General features: G+C 39.4%; 1 protein-coding gene across 1 annotated transcript; it reads right to left on the reverse strand.

Moving 5' to 3' along the window:
- Positions 1 to 8,656: 8,656 nt before the first annotated feature.
- nkx2.1 (NK2 homeobox 1) lies at positions 8,657 to 11,366 on the reverse strand. Its single transcript, XM_027999929.1, has 2 exons — positions 10,712 to 11,366; positions 8,657 to 9,946 (listed from the first exon to the last, which is right to left on the reverse strand). The coding sequence occupies exons 1-2, from the start codon at positions 11,076 to 11,078 to the stop codon at positions 9,243 to 9,245; spliced, it is 1,071 nt and encodes a 356-aa protein (XP_027855730.1). The 5' UTR covers positions 11,079 to 11,366; the 3' UTR covers positions 8,657 to 9,242.
- Between the last annotated feature and the right edge of the window lie 5,829 nt (positions 11,367 to 17,195).

Consider the following 17,195-nt stretch of genomic DNA (forward strand, 5'->3'; position numbering starts at 1 on the left):
AAAAAAAGCACAAGTCTCAACAGGTCCTAATGTACGGGACCTATTTACATTCACCTCCAGCCTGTGTTTTTATCAACCTGTAGTTATGTGCGTCTTTGCTGTGAGTTAAATGGACCAGCAGTGGTTGTTTCTCAGCAGAGCGCGCGCCAGTTAAAATGGACCAGGGCTTTTCTTAAAGTGATTGCAGCCTGAACTCATTAAGCTGTCAAATGTCTGGCTTTGGGATCTTGATTGCTTATTGTGTTGCAACATTCAAGGAATTTTTTTTTTTTTTTAACCCAGACGTATCCTATTCACTCCCAATGGAGAAATCATGGCTCACTGATGGACCGTCCGTCGGGTTTAGGATGATCTATGCAGTGGCGGTTCTTGCATATGTAATGACCCGGGCTTGTTCCTCCATTTGGGACGCTGTTATTCCACCAAAAATAGATATAAAATTACAGTTTTGCACATCCGTTTGTGGGACATTCAAAAATAGAAACTGACTGCCATGTTTTAGCTGACTAATGTCATGATCCCTATGGTGGTGGCAGCATCATAATATGGGAATTATGGGAAAGAAAACTTGCTATGGGTTTAAAAAGACTTGAGATTGGCTTTCCCTTCCACCAGGACAGTGACCCTAGACATCCACACAGTGGATGTCTTGCAGTGAAAAGGCTTCGCTCAAAGTAAACTTATGCGATCCACACATTCATTTCAAAAAGCGGAAAATTTATTAACCTGTGTCAGGATTTTCCTTTTTTCTTTTTAAATTTAATGACAGTCCATCTGAAAACATAATATGAGTTTATGGGGTACTTCGTCCTACTCCTTTTCAAGCACGTCAAGATTATTGTGGTACAAAAAATATGTTTCTTTTGCATACCTTGTTTATGTCTGTTATTTTATACTGCTATCATGTTCGAAATAAATAAATAAAACAAATAAACAAAACCCCAATGTTCAACACATTAATGTACTTTAGTTGTGTAAGTCAGTCCCCCTTGTTTGGCCAGTGACTTTGGATCAAAATTGGGTCACCAATATCACCTGGTTTTTCTGTTTTTCAAATTTATATTATGATTCCATGGCATAAGCTGATTTAAAAAAAGTCTTCAGACATTTCAGATTAATTAGTGTTATGTGCTGAAAGTTGACTAAAACATATTTTGTGATCATAAAACACAATAAGGTAGAGGTATACCTCAAAGCCTGAGCACAACATACTTGTCGAATGAGTAACACCCACCACTTTTTCCATATTCATTCCACTAAAGATTTATTTTAGAAATCATAAGTGCTCTCTTTGCCATGCAAATCAGTTGAAACGCTCTTTAGGTCTGACCATTTGAAAGGAATAACCTTGGACTATTCAACCTATCATTAAATGGAGCAGTTATTCCCGCGGGCCTATAGAGCGGGCGGCGGCCCCTGGGTCTGTGTGGAGGGCCTGGTGTTAACAGGGTTAGTGATGGCTCGCTGCCTTCCAAAGGACTCCTGCTGGTACTGTACACAGACAGGACAGCCCCGCTTCAGTCTGAGTTCATTTAATTGGCATGTTTAACGGGAGCACTGCAGGCATGGAGCAAGAGAGGAGCCCTCATAATGACCACACACACACACACACAGACAAATTCTAGAGTCAAGATCCTCGCGATGACCTTCTTATCAACCGAAGTAGAAGGTCTGAAGGGGGGAAGTTTAAAAGTAGGTGAGCTGTTCTACTGGGGAGACAAAATAAAAGAAACGATGAAACAACTTGAACAATTTTTAAAATCTGTTTAATTAGGATCTTGTGTGCCGGACAAACTTGTGGATATTTGTGAGACGATGTCTCCGGCTTTGAACGCCTTGCAGAGCATCTATAACGTGAAAATGGACAAAGTGCGGCACCGCCTACAGAGATGTGACGATTTACTTCAACTGTCAGGCTGGTAAAAGGGAGCTTTAATCAGAGAAGAGCCGAGAGAGGTCCATCGTAACTCTGGAGCAGAGGTGGTTCCTGCATGATTGGCACCCTGGGTGGGCCCCTTCTTCGTCCCTTTTCTTGCTCTCTCCCAATCAATTAAGATGCAAGAAATTATCAGAGGTTTTGGGGGGGGAGATAGAATTAGTCTCACATTGCTCACTATATATTAATCCAGCCTTCCTATTAATAGGATATGGTAAGATGCCACCGACTTCACATGTGAAAAAAAGCTATATAAAACTTGTTTAGGGCACAACTTACAATTATATTTTGCTATCTGTATGCTCGTGTGATCCCTAACAATACGCCCACATGACCCACAAAGCAGCTCAGGTGGGTGAACGACTCTTGGTTTCCCCTTCACAAACCTGCCGTTTGCAAAAGTATGGAAAACGCTGCGCACGGCGACAAACTGATATAGCATGTAATCCCATAGTGAAACACGGTGGTGGACATATCATGCTGTGGGGATGTGAAGCTGATGAGAAGCTTGTCACAGTTAATCAGAAGCAAACAGATAGAGGAAGAAAACATGTAACACGATGTAAAGATCTTGAAATATTGGCGAGAGGTCCACCATCAATGATGCTCCAAAATGTACAGTTTGAGCTACGAAAGAACGGCCCAGTCAAAGTCCAGACCTCAGTTCAGTTGAAAACATGTTGAAAGACTTGAAAATGTTAGCATTTTGCCAATAAGAACGAGCATAGAGTTTTTTGGTTTTTTTTGTCTAGATGTTTAGAGCTGGTCTGGGCACAACTCAAAGAATCCTTAGACACGTCTGTCAATGATCAATAGTCTGAACAGCCAAACTGATTTAATAGCTGGAGTCAATTTATAGGATGATAAACAAAAAAATCCTAGTCAGTGAACAAAGTTTATACATAACATACAAATACAAAGTGAACAAGTCAAAGAAAAACAGAGAATTTGTCTGGACCTAAGCTTATTGAAGATGAAGTATAGGAAACATCCATATAGCCGTCTGAAAAATGAAATTCATCCCAGAGATTATAGCTGCTTCTTCAGCAGAGCTAAAAGGGAGAAAGGCCATTGAGCAAGTTCAAAAAGCCGGTTCAAAAGCCAGTATTTGTGGACTGCATTAGTGAAGACGGCCCCGGCCAACTTGGACATCAGTAAAGGCGCCATTAGCGCTGCAGATTTTCCAACTGCATGCTGCAAGACGATTTTTGAGTTTTCTGGCTAGTTTTTGCAGCAGCCCATTCTCGTTGCCCACAGCAACCATTTGAGCATCATAGAACCGAAACATAAAGGATGAAGACTCATCTCAAGAAAAAAAAATGGCTTTGAAATCTACAAGTTTTTTTTTTTCTACAAAAAATTTTTTTTTACTTATAATTTTTGACATCTGAAAACTATTTGATTATCCTTTCTAAAGATGCCAGGCAGATTGTTTTTTTTTTATTATTATTTTTTGCCAACAGTCATTTCCTTTTACTGCATAGCATTGGTCACGTTTTCTACAAACAATGATTACTCCCAAAAATGTTGCCATTATTGTTAATTAATACCCACTTTCACATAATCCACCATTGTTGGCTTCAAGTTCCTGAAGTGTATTTAGTTCAAGTGTTCTGCTTTTGAACAGGGTTCTTGTTATTTTTTTTATTTAGTTAGTTTTTTTGTCATTTAAAAAGAACCAAACATATATATGCAGAAATAAAATTGCAACTACAATGGCTAATCACAGCCAAATGTGTTCATAATGTACCGAAGGCAACTTAAATTGTTAGTTTGATTAAAGCTCGATCACATGTATGTGTGGGGAACATTACCTCTTATATAAATGCAAAATAACAACTAATTTGTTCAAAAGAAATTTATTTGAACTGAAATCTCAGGCACTATATTAGTTCAAATCAACTTCCTTAGTAGACCACATCTGTGGGTGTGTTCTGCTTTTGTTCTATTTGTTTATTCTTGAACTTTGCTCTGTGATGATGACAACACTCTGTTATTATAATTATTAATAAAGTTCATATAGCAAACTTAGAAGAGCATTGTCTTATTCTGTCACCAAAAAACCCTACTTTTTAAAATTTCAATCTAAGGACTTGTGATTTGAAGTCGATGCTTGGCTTTAAAAATAAGCCAATATGTATTCAGGAGGCAGCATCATATGATAAGCGCTATTTTACTGCAAGAAGGACTAATACACTTAGCAAAGTAGATGACACCATGAAAGAAGAAAACTATGCGGAAACATTGAAGCAACATCCCAAGACGTCAACAGAGGAGTTAAAACTTGGACTCAAACAGGTCTTCCAAACAAGCAACGATCCAAATCACACCACTAAATTAGTAACAAAATGGCCTGAGGATGAACAAAATCGATGGTTTGGAGTAGCCAAACCATCGATCAGGACCACAAAGTCCTGATCAAGAAACTTGTACAATGGAACTGAAAAAGGTGTTTGACAAACTTGACTGAGTTACAGTCATTCTGCTGGAGAAATGGGCCAAAATTCCTGCAAACTGTGGCGGTAGAAGACGTTTTATGGGAAAACAACGGAATGCAGTTCTACAAAAATATTAAGATTTGATTTGAAAATGTTGTTCTGTTCTCTTTTTATTTTGACATTAAGTGAAATAGGTAAAAAAAAAAATAAAACACCTAACTGACCTTAAACATAAGAAAAAGTTTTGTCAGATTTAATATCAAGTCCGTTATGACGTAATTATGGTTTCATATTTTTCCAACTTTCATGAATAACTAATTTCTCTAGATCATCAAGCAGGGATGGAAAGCAAAATCGCATAGAACTCCATCTGACAAAGAAGTTCAGTTGTGCTTGGAGAGGAATCATACTTTTTCAACTCGCCATGGAAAAATCAGAGTGAAAAATACAAATGAGAAGATTTTCTATTTGCCAAGGCTGAAAATGAAGTCCATTTAGACTTGCGATTGACAAAAAAGAACTCTGATAGTCAAATTTGTGCTGTTTTTTCTTTTTTCTTTTTTTTGGGGGGGGGGGGGGGGGGGCAGTATTATCGAAATGAAGTAAAATTGCACCCAGTACCAGGAGAGAGAGAGCGAGAGAGAGAGAGAGAGAGAGAAAAAAAATCTTCAAAAGAAACAAAGCCAAGTGAACACCTAAGACGTAAAAATGTGCTTTGTTCATCACAGGGAGGGGAGAGAGAGAGAGAAAAGACTCCACTCAGGGAGCCCTGAATGCTGCATTTCATGCCTGCAACAATTATGCTGAAAGGTCAAGTATTACAGCATCTTCTGCTCCGCTTTGCATGCAAAGTATTTCAGTTCGCAAATGACCCTCGTTTGCGCTCTTTGCACAATGGCTTGAAGAAGCACATAAACGCAGGACAATTAAATATTTTTTTTTTCTTCCTTCTTTCTTTCTTTTCTGCCGGCTACAGCTCACAATAACGTTTTTGCCGAAAAGGGAGTGATTGCTGTTTGCTGTGTAATTGTTCCATTTGAAATGCACATGAATGCTCGGGCCTGCTGCAATAAAATGTTTCGGAACTTTCATTTACAAAAAAAAAAAAGAAGAAAAAAAACAAGAAAAGAAGGAGGCAGAAAGTGTGAATGTTTTCAAAGAAGGAAGTGAGTCATTTTTTTATGACGTCCACAAAAAAAAACAAAAAAACAAATGTGTTAGGAAGTATTTAAAAAGCAGACAAACAGCTCGTTGAAGAGTGCAACCGTTATGCTTTTGTGCTCTTTTTTTTTCTCTCCCCTCCGTGATTAATTTGTTGTTCAGCACCATGGACAGCCCCTGGCTGGACCGTCTTGCTTTTCACGAGAAACCAAACCAAACCAAACTATGACACAACTAATCGCAAGTGTCTCAACCATTAACTTTTAAAAGTATATTAAACGTAACATTTAAAGAGAAAAAAAAAAGGCTTCATAACGGCTGAAAATATTAAATCGCACACAACTAACCATAGCTTTTTAAAATTACTTTTAACCTCTTTTTAAGTCTCAGATGTGTATTCTAGTCACGACTATAAGTTTGGTCTGACATAAATGTCCATTAAAATAAATCTCTCGCGTTTTATATTTAATCTATTCTTTTTTCTTTTTTAAAAAATTATTATTTGGCACATTTCGATGCGTAATTAGTGTCATTAATATGATTTTAGAGTATAAAATCCATCGAACATATGTAGGTATCATATCTTAGATACAAAACAACAACAATAATAATAATAATAATAATAATTCAGAAATAGAGTATTTTTCATTTTACAATCTGCTTTCACTTTTTTTCTCTCTCTCTCTGTTTTTTAAATCCTTGAACTCAACTCGTTCATTCTTAACTTTTGCTTTTTAAGACGCACACACACGTTCAATGTCCGCTCAAACTCCCCACATCCAGGCTCCGAGGGAACCCGCTTGCTAAAGAGGCGAATAAAATTCACCAGCTAGCCGCTAACTCAAATATGATTACCTTGAGATTAGAGACTAATTGCTCGGGGTTCACGGAGGCAGCCCACCATAAAGCCAGGACGACTCGGGGAGAGCCGCGCGGTGGGGCTTTCCACAAAGCAGCGCGGTGAGAGCGCGCACGCTTTCCAACAAGTCATTCTCGACGGCGACAAGCCGAAGCACAAAGACCACACACGGCGCCAAAGACATGTTAATGTAATCCCAAAGTTCTCACTTCTCTCCGCGAACAAAACGCGCTCTGAAAAATACCTAATAGAAGACAGTTTCTGATGCCGGGCTGGAGGATTTGAACTCAAAGGCCTTCTGGAAGGGCTTTTTTTTATTATTATTATTCGCGCGGGAGGCCTCAAACTGAGACCGCTTTAGGAATAAAAAAGTGACAGAGAGACGTTGAGAACACGCAGTCGTGTGTGTGTGGGGGGGTATGCCGTGGAAATGCCAACTCTTCAGTAATAACTGTGGAGGGAGGAAGTATCACTTTTGAGAGCTATAACGTAAAAACTCTGCATTAAAAAAACAACAACCCCCCCCCCAGCCCTTTTGAATATGTTTTAAAACTCAATGGATTATGTGTTCTACAGGTAATAAATAAATAAATAAATACATATTAATGAGTTGTCCATTAAGCTGGATAACAGTCTACAGTATCAATGACAGTTAATAGTTACATGCAGATATTGACAATAGCAGGTTCAGTAAATTGAAGCTATTACTAATTCTGAACTAATTGTTTGCTAATGCTCAGAGTGAGAATGTAAAAAGATATAAATACATATACATGTGCATAAGTAATAAGTCATAAATCCCTCCAGTGACGGTTCGTCATTCCACAGCAACATAAACATTCTGCAGAGGACACATTTAGCAACCTTTGGATCCATAAAGTTTTACAAACTTTTTCGTTCGGTTCTCTTTTGTTTTTCCCAAAATGAGCAGAGGCGGCCCGAGTTTGAGTGGGGCGAGCAGCAGAATTCCAGTCCATAATAATAATAATAATAATAATAATAATAATAATAATAATAATAAATAGCAGCAAATAAATTTTGTGGCAACATCATTTCTTTCAAGTTTGTGTCCACAACACAGCACGTCTATGCCAACTTAATAAAAGTCAGAAATATGTCCCAATTGTTTTTGGTTTATTGATGAGTTTCCAGCTACATTCTGCATAGAATCTCACTTCAGAACAGACAAAAGCAGCAAATATCACCTACTGACAGAAACTGTAATTGCTAAAATATGGTGTTTTTTTATGATTAATTTAATCCTAAATAATCTTACATTCAAAGAGTTGTTTTTTTTATCTTTTTAAATAAATTATTGTATGTATTTAAATTTGAAACTTTTGGATCAATTTTCTAGCTAAAATCTAAAGTGCTTATTGGGCCCACCCCCCTTCTTGACCTCGGGGGCCCAAACCAGCAGCTTGACTCACTTATGTCTTGTGACGCCTCTGAACGTGATCGTCCTAATTCTAACCTCGTTGTGACCTCACTGCTCACACCTGCAGAAGAGTCCTAGTTAAAGGCCTTGTTTTTAACGTGAACGTATTAAATTCAATTGAGTACACAGTCAGTCACGATTTCGGTTCATTATCGAGACCGTGGAATATGGGCCACATCGAAACTGTGCTTAAAATCCACAATAATAATAATAATAATAATAATAATAATACGTCTTTAGGAACGAGTTTGTTGCTGAATCTCAAACCCATCGCCCGTCCCTTTCAGCTCCCTGATTGATTATTGATGGAGCAGCTGATAGAGGCTCGCGCCCGTCATTGGAGAAGAATTCCGCGCGCTGTTTGGTCAGGGATTTCATCGATAAGCTGCCCTTTGAGCAGCGCTCGTGTTTGATGTGGAGCTCCGAGAGACCTCGCCTCTGTGACTCAGTGAACACACATCCAGAGAAAAAAAGAGCAAAGAAACAAACCAAAAAAAAAAAAGCACGTAAAGGCTACAAAGGTGTTTGTTCTCGGGTGCACGCGCGCAACCCAATGATTCATCAAAAAAAAAAGAAAAAAAAAAAAAGAAAAGGTACGGATTGAGGATCCACATCCTCAATTTGCAATATTTTTGTTCCGATTTGTTTTGGGGAATAAAGGAAAAGAAAAAAAAGAGACGTTGCTAATACTGCGACAAAACCAATAATGATGATAATATTCTACTACTAAACTAAGTTTTTTTTTTCTTCTTCTTCAACCTAATTACTCACATAATGCAACAACGCGTCGTGCGAACATATTTCACAAAAGAATAGCTTAGCTGTCTCGTTTCCATAATTTATTAATAGGACTGTTTTTGTAGTGTGTCAAATATCTATATAAGTTACAAAGAAATAAAACGTACAAATACCGGGGAAACCACAACAAACCAGCAAGAGCGTCAAAAAAGTTTGTACAACAAAGAGCTACAATTCAAACCTTTTACAGAAATGTACAGGCTAGACCTACGGCTCACATTAAATTCTATTAGAAAGCAGAGGCGCATTGGGTTTCACTGCAGTCCAGTCGTGTGTGTGTGTGTGTGTGTGGGTGTGTGTGTGTGTGTGTGTGTGTGTGTGTGTGTCCCTGCTCAGGGTCAGGTGTCCCCCAACTATCAGTCTACCGCAACGATCTTCTTTTGTCTCTTTATATAATTTACATAAATAAATCCCAGGACGTTCACATCCACAGTTTATGGGAAAAGTTTCTTCCACGCGAGTTTCCTTGCAGAATAAAAAGATGCACCTCGAGTTTTCTCTTCTTCTTCGTCTTTTTTTTGTTGTTGTTGTTGTTGAAATGCGTGCATGTGTGCTGCGACCTGCCTCTCTTTTCGCCGCGGAGGGAATTTGAACCACAGCCGCAGCGTCTCGTCACCACGTCCTGCCGTACAGCAGGGCCGAGCACTGTAAGGCCGAGCCGTACTCCGCTCCGGGGGAGTTCAGGTGGGAGAGGCCGGCTACCTGGCTCTGCAGGGACGGCGGGCTGGAGGAGTGCTGCGCCAGGTCCGGGGAGTGACCCGTGCTGCCCACCTGCTGGCTCGGGTGCTGCCCGTGCCCGGACGCGTTGTTGGACATGATCATGACGTTGCCTCCCTGTTGGTGGTGCGTTTGCGCCGCGGACGTGGGCGTGTGGCCGCTGCCTTGACACGGCTTGCCGTCTTTTACCAACACCGGCACGGCCACCCTCCGTGGGGATTGCTGCTGCTGTTGCTGCTGCTGCTGCTGCTGCTGCTGCTGGCAGGAGCCGCCGCTCTCCTGCTGCATCTGCTGCTGGGACACTTTGTCTTTGGCCTGCCTCTTCATCTTGTAGCGGTGGTTTTGGAACCAGATCTTCACCTGGGTCGGCGTGAGGTGGATCATGCTCGCCAGGTGCTCCCTCTCCGGCGCCGACAGGTACTTCTGCTGCTTGAAGCGGCGCTCCAGCTCGTAGACCTGCGCCTGGGAGAAAAGCACCCGCCGTTTTCTCCTCGGGGCGCTGGACAGGGAGCCCATGCCTTTGCCCACGTCTGCCAGGGAGCTGAGGCTGCCCATGCTGCCCATGTTCATGCCCGACGAGGAGCCCATGAAGCGAGAGACTGAGAAAAGAGAAGATTTTATTGTTTTTTTGTTGTTTTTTTTTTACTTGAATTAAACACAGATTAATTTGAACGAGTTAAATAAAAAATAAAAAAAGAAAGAAAGAAAAAATATTAACGTTAACTTGTAATTGCGTTCTAATTATTTGGATTTAATTCGTAAGTCAAGATGTTTCACACAAATTCCTGCGATCAAATCTGTAAACTATTAGTTTTTTGTTGTTGTTGTTGGGGTTTTTTTTTAGCTAATAAAAGCGTTCAGGTTCATTTTAGATAAAAATAGAAATAGATTGAAATAACAGCTTTCACCCCCTATTGGCCATCAGGACGCTGAACAATAGTGCGGCCATCCACGCTCCATTTTAATGTTGCACTTCAGTCACATTTCCTTAATAAGATAAATAAACATCTATTTATATTAATTGTTTCTAGGGTTTCCTTGTCTTATCTGCTCTGTCGACATTTGCCACGGCCACAGCTCTAGTTTCGTTCCGCCAAAACTGCAGCGCGTATTTTTAAAGCCCGAGTGGAAAAATCTTTTCATGTGCTCCAGAAGCTGCGCTCAAGTGGGAGGGGGAAAAATATTACAGATGAATGTAATGAACTTGGGAAGGAAAAGAAAATAAACAATCCTAACTGTCTGGCTGGGGATCAGATGTTTAGACTCTACCTGATTTGCCGCACACGAATAAAACAGGGGAGTGAAAAAAAACGACGTTTGAAACCCACGCAGAGCCTCGCTGAGGTCGAGATCTGGATACTCACTGGTGGAGAAGCGCGGGTCCGGGTTGGCTCCGTACCAGCCGGTGGCCGCGGCGCTGCCTCTCATCCCGTCCTGGTACGCCGGCAGCTCGCCCATGTTGCCCAGGTTGCCGTTGCAGTAGCCCCCCATGGCAGTGTGTGACAGCTGGGAGACACCCGCCGCAGTCATGTGGTAAGCCGCTGACACAGTCCCGTTGTGGCCCATGTGGTGCTGCTGCATCGCCGCCTGAGAGACCTGCGGCTGCCGGTAAGAAGCGAGAGGTGCCCCCAAGTTGTTATTCTCCATACTTACTTTCTTATAGCTCTCCTCAAGGGGACTCAAGATATCGGAAACAGAAAAAGGAGTCGTATGCTTAGGGCTCATCGACATTGTTCTGTGGCTTGGAGAGGGAGAAATTAGAAGGCAAGGCAATCTCTCCTTCTCTTCTCTCTCCCCCTTCTCTTCTCTCCTCTTTCTTTTTTTTTTTTTTTTTTTTTTTTTTTTTTTGGCCAAAGCCCCTCTGGTTCCTGTTGTCTCAACGTCGATCCTGGTAGATGAACACGTAGGAGAGCGCCTCAAGTCGCGCCTTTAATTGGATCGAGTGGGGAGCTCGGTGCTGGCTTTGGTTTGTTTTAGCCGGGTGCCAGGTTTAAGGCTACCATCAGAGGCGGGGCATCGGCAACAATACAAAAAAAAAAAAAAAAAAAAAAAGACAGCTCTAGCCTCCGAGCGTAATTTCACTTAGAAGACATGCGCTCCCCTCCCACTAACAATAACATAAGCGCCGCCGCACACGATCATAAACGCTCATCCCCGCCGCCGCCGCCGCCGCCGCTGCCGCGGGGCGGTGTCCGGGCGCGCGGCTTCTGCATGGCGGAGTTAGCGACTCGCCGCTGTCTGCTTCCTGACCACAATGCACTTTATTAACTGTAGTGATGTTTACGAGGGCCTCTTGAAGGAAGGAGGCCTATATGGACTTGAGAGTTGGAGAACCACTCCTCGGTTGAACTACTGACTTTTAATGGCCACGAGAGGCCTCCAGTGATTGCGGGATTGTTTGTGTTATGCCTTATCGTACTCAGACATGCAAAAGTGCACTTGCGGGGAGGAGAGGGGGGAGAAAAAAAAAAAAAAAAACGCCTGATACTGATAAGTAAATAAATACACATCCGCGCGTTAAGTGGCTGCGTGAATGATTAACCCCCCTAGTTTTTTTTTTCTTTCTTCCCTTTTTCCTCCCCACGGTTCATGTCATTGGACGAAAGCAGCGTGTTACCTAAATTCAGATGAAGACCCTCGTAAAAAAAAGAGGGGAGACAAATCTAGTCTGGCGGAAGGAGAGGCTCTTCTGTGAAGTTAACGGTGTTCAAGTAGCTACTTTCCCTGCAGCACAAGTCCAGGTAGCCCTCAGTTACATCTTGCCTTAATGCTGAAGGAGCGATTACAGTTTAACCCAATCACCTTGAATTTTATTTTATTTATTTTATTTAAATTTTTTTTTTACAGCGTCATCGAAAAGGAGCTGGGCTTCTTCCGGATATTATCTGATAGTTATCATTATTATTATTACTATTATTATTATTATTATTATTATTATTATTATTATTATTATTGTTATTATTATTGTAAGATGTGTGTTTTTTTTGTTTGTTTGTTTGTTTGTTTTTTTACATTTACAGGATTTAACTTGCGCGGTGGAATATTGCCTCAGTTATATCTTGGAAGAGATTTAAAAATGGCACCCCATGAAAAAGACATCTTCATTATTTCATGTGTTATTCTCAATAGTGTTACTGCAAGGAAGTTTGGAGGACATTAATAAGTAAAAAAAAAAAAAAAAAAGAAAGAAAAGAAAAAGGAAGTTAGCATTTTAGCTTAAAGGTACCCTTGTGTGTTTTTCTATTTTCCACTACTAAATGTAGACAGACAATTCAAAGAATAGATTGAAAGAGAAATAGATTGTAAACTATGGTTTTCACTAAATTCAAAGTTTTAAAATCACACATGGTAAACAAACAAACAAACAAAACCCAACTACTTATTCTGCTTATAGTGTGTTTGGGTTCATGACCTCACAAGAATTGGATTATCAGTTGATATTAGTAAACAATGTGATGGACGAATAACTTGTCAGTTTCCGACATGTTGTAGCATTTAAGTTACATTTGAAGCAGGATTTTGACTTAAAATATGCAAATTAAGAAGAAAAATGGCAAGAAAACCAAATACTTGTATACTCAAAAGAACTATGCCTTCTGTGATGTCAGCAAGAGGCTGGAGAAAGGCTGTTTCTAAAGGAGGCGTTTCATTGACTAAACAATGATTTTTAACTAAATAATTTGAAAACGGATTATCACGTTTCGCTCTGTTGATGAAAAACTATATCTAAAGCAAATAGAAATAACCTCACTGAAAAGTCTAGTTAACTGCTTTAAACTTCATTAATGGCTAATAATCTTTATTTTGGTGACAAGTCCTGCCAGAACATTTTGATTAGAATTTAACTGGAGATGTTTGGAAAACTGAAGAGGTTTTATCAGCTGTTATTGTGATTCTTTTTTTTTGTTTGTTTTGCAGTGTCCAGCACAAAATAGCTATGTTTATATTCTGTATATTTTATATAAGAGAGCATACTCAGTAAAGGTTAATTACTGCTAAGACTTGCTAAGAAAGCTATGGAGTGAGAAGTAAAGTAAAGTCAAAGAAACTTCAACAAGCTCTGCTTCCTACACTATGAAATTGCATTTTGGACTGTAGTAAATAAACATTAAAAGTCAAGAAATGTCCTATTACTTTTGTTGGAGCAAAAGGCTAATGTTTGTATCCAGTTTCTGCTTATTTAGCAACAATGCTAATGCTAATGTCAAACCTGCTAACAGAGAACGCCTTCTTACACTACAAAAATGACTTTTGGAAAGCAGCTAAACACAAGCTGTGCTTGTACAACCGTGTACAAGTCGCTGTCAGTAAGTTTTATTTGTTTGAACCATAATTTAAGTTTGCATCCGTTTGTAGCTGCGTGGTGACGAAGCTATAAATTAGCTAATAAGGTGAGCTCATTGAGCGCGAGGCAGTCCTTACTGAAGAGCCGTACATAATCTCACCTGTGCTTGTCTTTCAATCTTACCTTTTAGAATAGATTTTTTTTTAAAGTGCAATTATTTTACCATGTACTTTTTGTTGTATTTGATATTTGTTTGATTTTAAATCCAGATATACAATCGAACATTTTTAAGATATTTATTTGGCTTTTTTTTTTTTTTTTACATTTTGATTGGTATTTGCCATAAATGTTTGCATTTTTACTGTTACACTTGCACTATTTTCTAATCAATTTTATAAGAATGCAGGAAGCAAAGTTTTAAAACGCAGAACTGTAAATTCACTGTACATTCTAGTTGTTGGCGCACTTTCATCATTTTTGCCCCATTAATTTAGCATTTTATTATCCGCCATGTTCTGCTCCTGAATCCTACATTTGTTGTTATTGAGCTACATACAGTATGACGGTTTATAGCTCTAAAATATAATTATTAAGGATTTTATTTTTTGAAAGACATGTAAAAATGCAAACAAACGAAGAAAAAAAAAAAGTTTGGAATATTTGGAATATTTTGATTTTGTGAAGCCTTCAATCCCAGCAGCAGCATCATAACATTTCCCAGCTTCCCCCTGATTCTGCAGCTCCATCCACCTCAGACAGAAGCACAGCGTCTTCTGCTGGCAGCCTCTCTCAGCAGACACCGGTTAACTCCCAAGTAATGACCAGTCTTTGCATCTTTTTGTTGTTGTTGTTGTTAAAAATTTAATCTCACAAAAAGAAGCGAACAACAAGCAGCTCTAAAACTGAAAGCAGAATCAGAATCAGCGTGTGCTGCCTGCAGTGACACGCCGATCACCTTCAGTTTGACGTGCATTGCGCTGCATGCCTTCCACCTGCATGCTTATTCCCGTCATGTTGCTCCAATGTAAACAACCAAATCCCATGCGCATCTGTAATGAAGCAACGCCATCATGTAGTTACATAGCTCATGGCTACGCATATTGTTTTGCATCGCAACAACTAACTGCCTAACCCGCGGGCCACGATAATGGCGAGCAAATGAAATTACGGCATCTTCATACATCCACGCTAAAGCTTGCATATGCATTCCTTAATTAAAGTATTCTGCAAGACATTCTTAATCATCTAAATCAGTACCTTTCTCCACCCTCCCACCCCTGCTCTACCACGCGCTCATTACGGCCAATTAGCGGCAATTGGTCCAAATGTTCCCGCTAATTTCTGGAAATAATGAGAACACTAAGAAAGTGGCGGATGTGAGCCTACGGAGCCTTTGTTATTGAGGCCACACGCTGTAGTTGCTCAGCTGATTGGTACATGATATAAACCCCCCGAGGAGAGAGAAACTAAACGTCAGGAGTTGAAAAGAACAAGAGGTGGTCCTTTATTATTATTTTTATTATTATTATTTAAGATCAATACATTCTTTTCAATTGTTGTAGGGTCAAGATTCATACTTTGAGCACTTTGAAATGTAGATATTTCAAATATTGAAATATCTGTTCAAATATTGAACAGATGATAGGTGGGTAGTTTTTAGCATATGATATTTAATCAAAATTAGAGTTTTATGGCCAAAATTGTAAAATTACCTCTATTACCTCTATTGAAATGTTGTCTTTATTTTCAATAGACAATATTTGTTCCACTTTATACAAACGCAAAGGGCGGTTGAAGAAAAAATATCAACTTATTATTATTGAACTAAACCTCTCCGGTGGATTTGAGTGGCCTAAAAATATTTTTCAAAAACCTCGATGTTAGCATTTTCACCATCCTGCCACAGAGCCTTTGAGCAAATGCTCATGCGTCACGCAGTCACGATTATGTCATTATTTGGAGGGCCCGATTCTGCCGCAGGGACACTTTTTAGAGCAACTCGGGGATTTTATTTTTTTTTTTTTGGGGTGAAACGCGCCACCTTGTGGATCAGTAAGTCTCTTCACCATGTTGAGCTGCAGCAGATTTTCAGTGTTTTATAGTGAGTGTTATTCCGCCATCTAGCGGAGAGTTTGGTGACAAACAGTCAACAACGAAATCACGTTTGAAAAGTTCTTAACCATCAGTATCATGAAAGTTCTGACTTTCACTAGATTAACCACCTCATCCATAATCCAGCCCACATGTACACACGAGTCTCATCACCTCCTCACCACAAACAACACATTTCTGAACCAGAGTCTTCAGTTACACCAGAATGAAAACCAAACACTGTAATTGCTAAGCTTTACGTGGCGATTACAGTGAGTTGCAGCCTGTTTTTGTCAAATGATGATGCTTTAAAATGAGGAATTCAGCTTGACCTCATGGTTTTAATCTGATAAAAAACATGTAGGTAAACATGAGCTGACCCAAGACATAAGCAATGTTTGCTGCTGAGGATGATCCCTAACAGCCCAAGTTGTACCAGTTGAATTTATTTATTGTTTAATATCTCAAAAATACAACGTAATGTAGATTAAATTGAACTTGGGAACAAAAGTTCTCCTTAACTATGAGTAAAGTCAATTTTTAGACACGAGTTAAATCAATGTTGACAAGCTTAAGACCAGTCAGAACAATTTATGCGGAGCTTTTTAAACATTGACATTCTGCATAAAAAACAACAAAAAACTCATAAAACATAAGACATAGAAGATGAGTTAGTAGATCAATTAGTAACAGCACGACATGGATCCGTTTTAGTATTACTTCTGCCCTCACAAACAAGCGCCCACCTAATTGTACTTTACTGCTCGGACAAACACAGTTTACCGGCATAACGTCAGTTTTTGCTAAGTTATAGTTCTTTTTCCTGAACAAAACAGATTTATTCTACCTGTACATCATTCGATATTAGGGTGTAAATTAAAAGTCAAAACTCTACAAATGAAGTCATTTATTGTGTGTATGTTTCAAACGCAACACGCATAATCATGATCGTACGAATGCTTAACATCAGATTTTCGTGTTGATGAATGATGATCATTTCTGCTAACTTAATACTTATATTGCACACAACATTAAGAAACATTTCTAGACCTAATTTGCTGCTGTATTACATTCAAACAGTACTTTGTCACTATGTAAATTCCTATTACAGTGTAATACATAAAACATTTTGTTAAAAAAGAAAAAGGTTCTTCAGTGGCATATCCTACATCACCTTGTCACATACTGGAATCAGTCCAACAACCCTTAGATCGCAAGATGACTTACTTTTCCCACTGAGTCACAGTCTGCCTACATCTTATGAATCAATCAATACAATTTTTATTTGTACAGCACATTTCAGCAGCAAGGCCTTTCAAAGTGCTTTACATCATATCAAACAGAGAAACACAATGCAAAATAGACTCAACAATCAAAACACGACATTAAGTCAAGTTCCATCAATAAATTTGCAATCGATTGCGTTTCAAATACAATCCTAAACAGGTGGGTTTTTAGTCGAGTTTGCATCC

This window comes from Xiphophorus couchianus, chromosome 19 (assembly GCF_001444195.1).
Source record: "Xiphophorus couchianus chromosome 19, X_couchianus-1.0, whole genome shotgun sequence".
Lineage (NCBI taxonomy): Eukaryota > Metazoa > Chordata > Actinopteri > Cyprinodontiformes > Poeciliidae > Xiphophorus > Xiphophorus couchianus.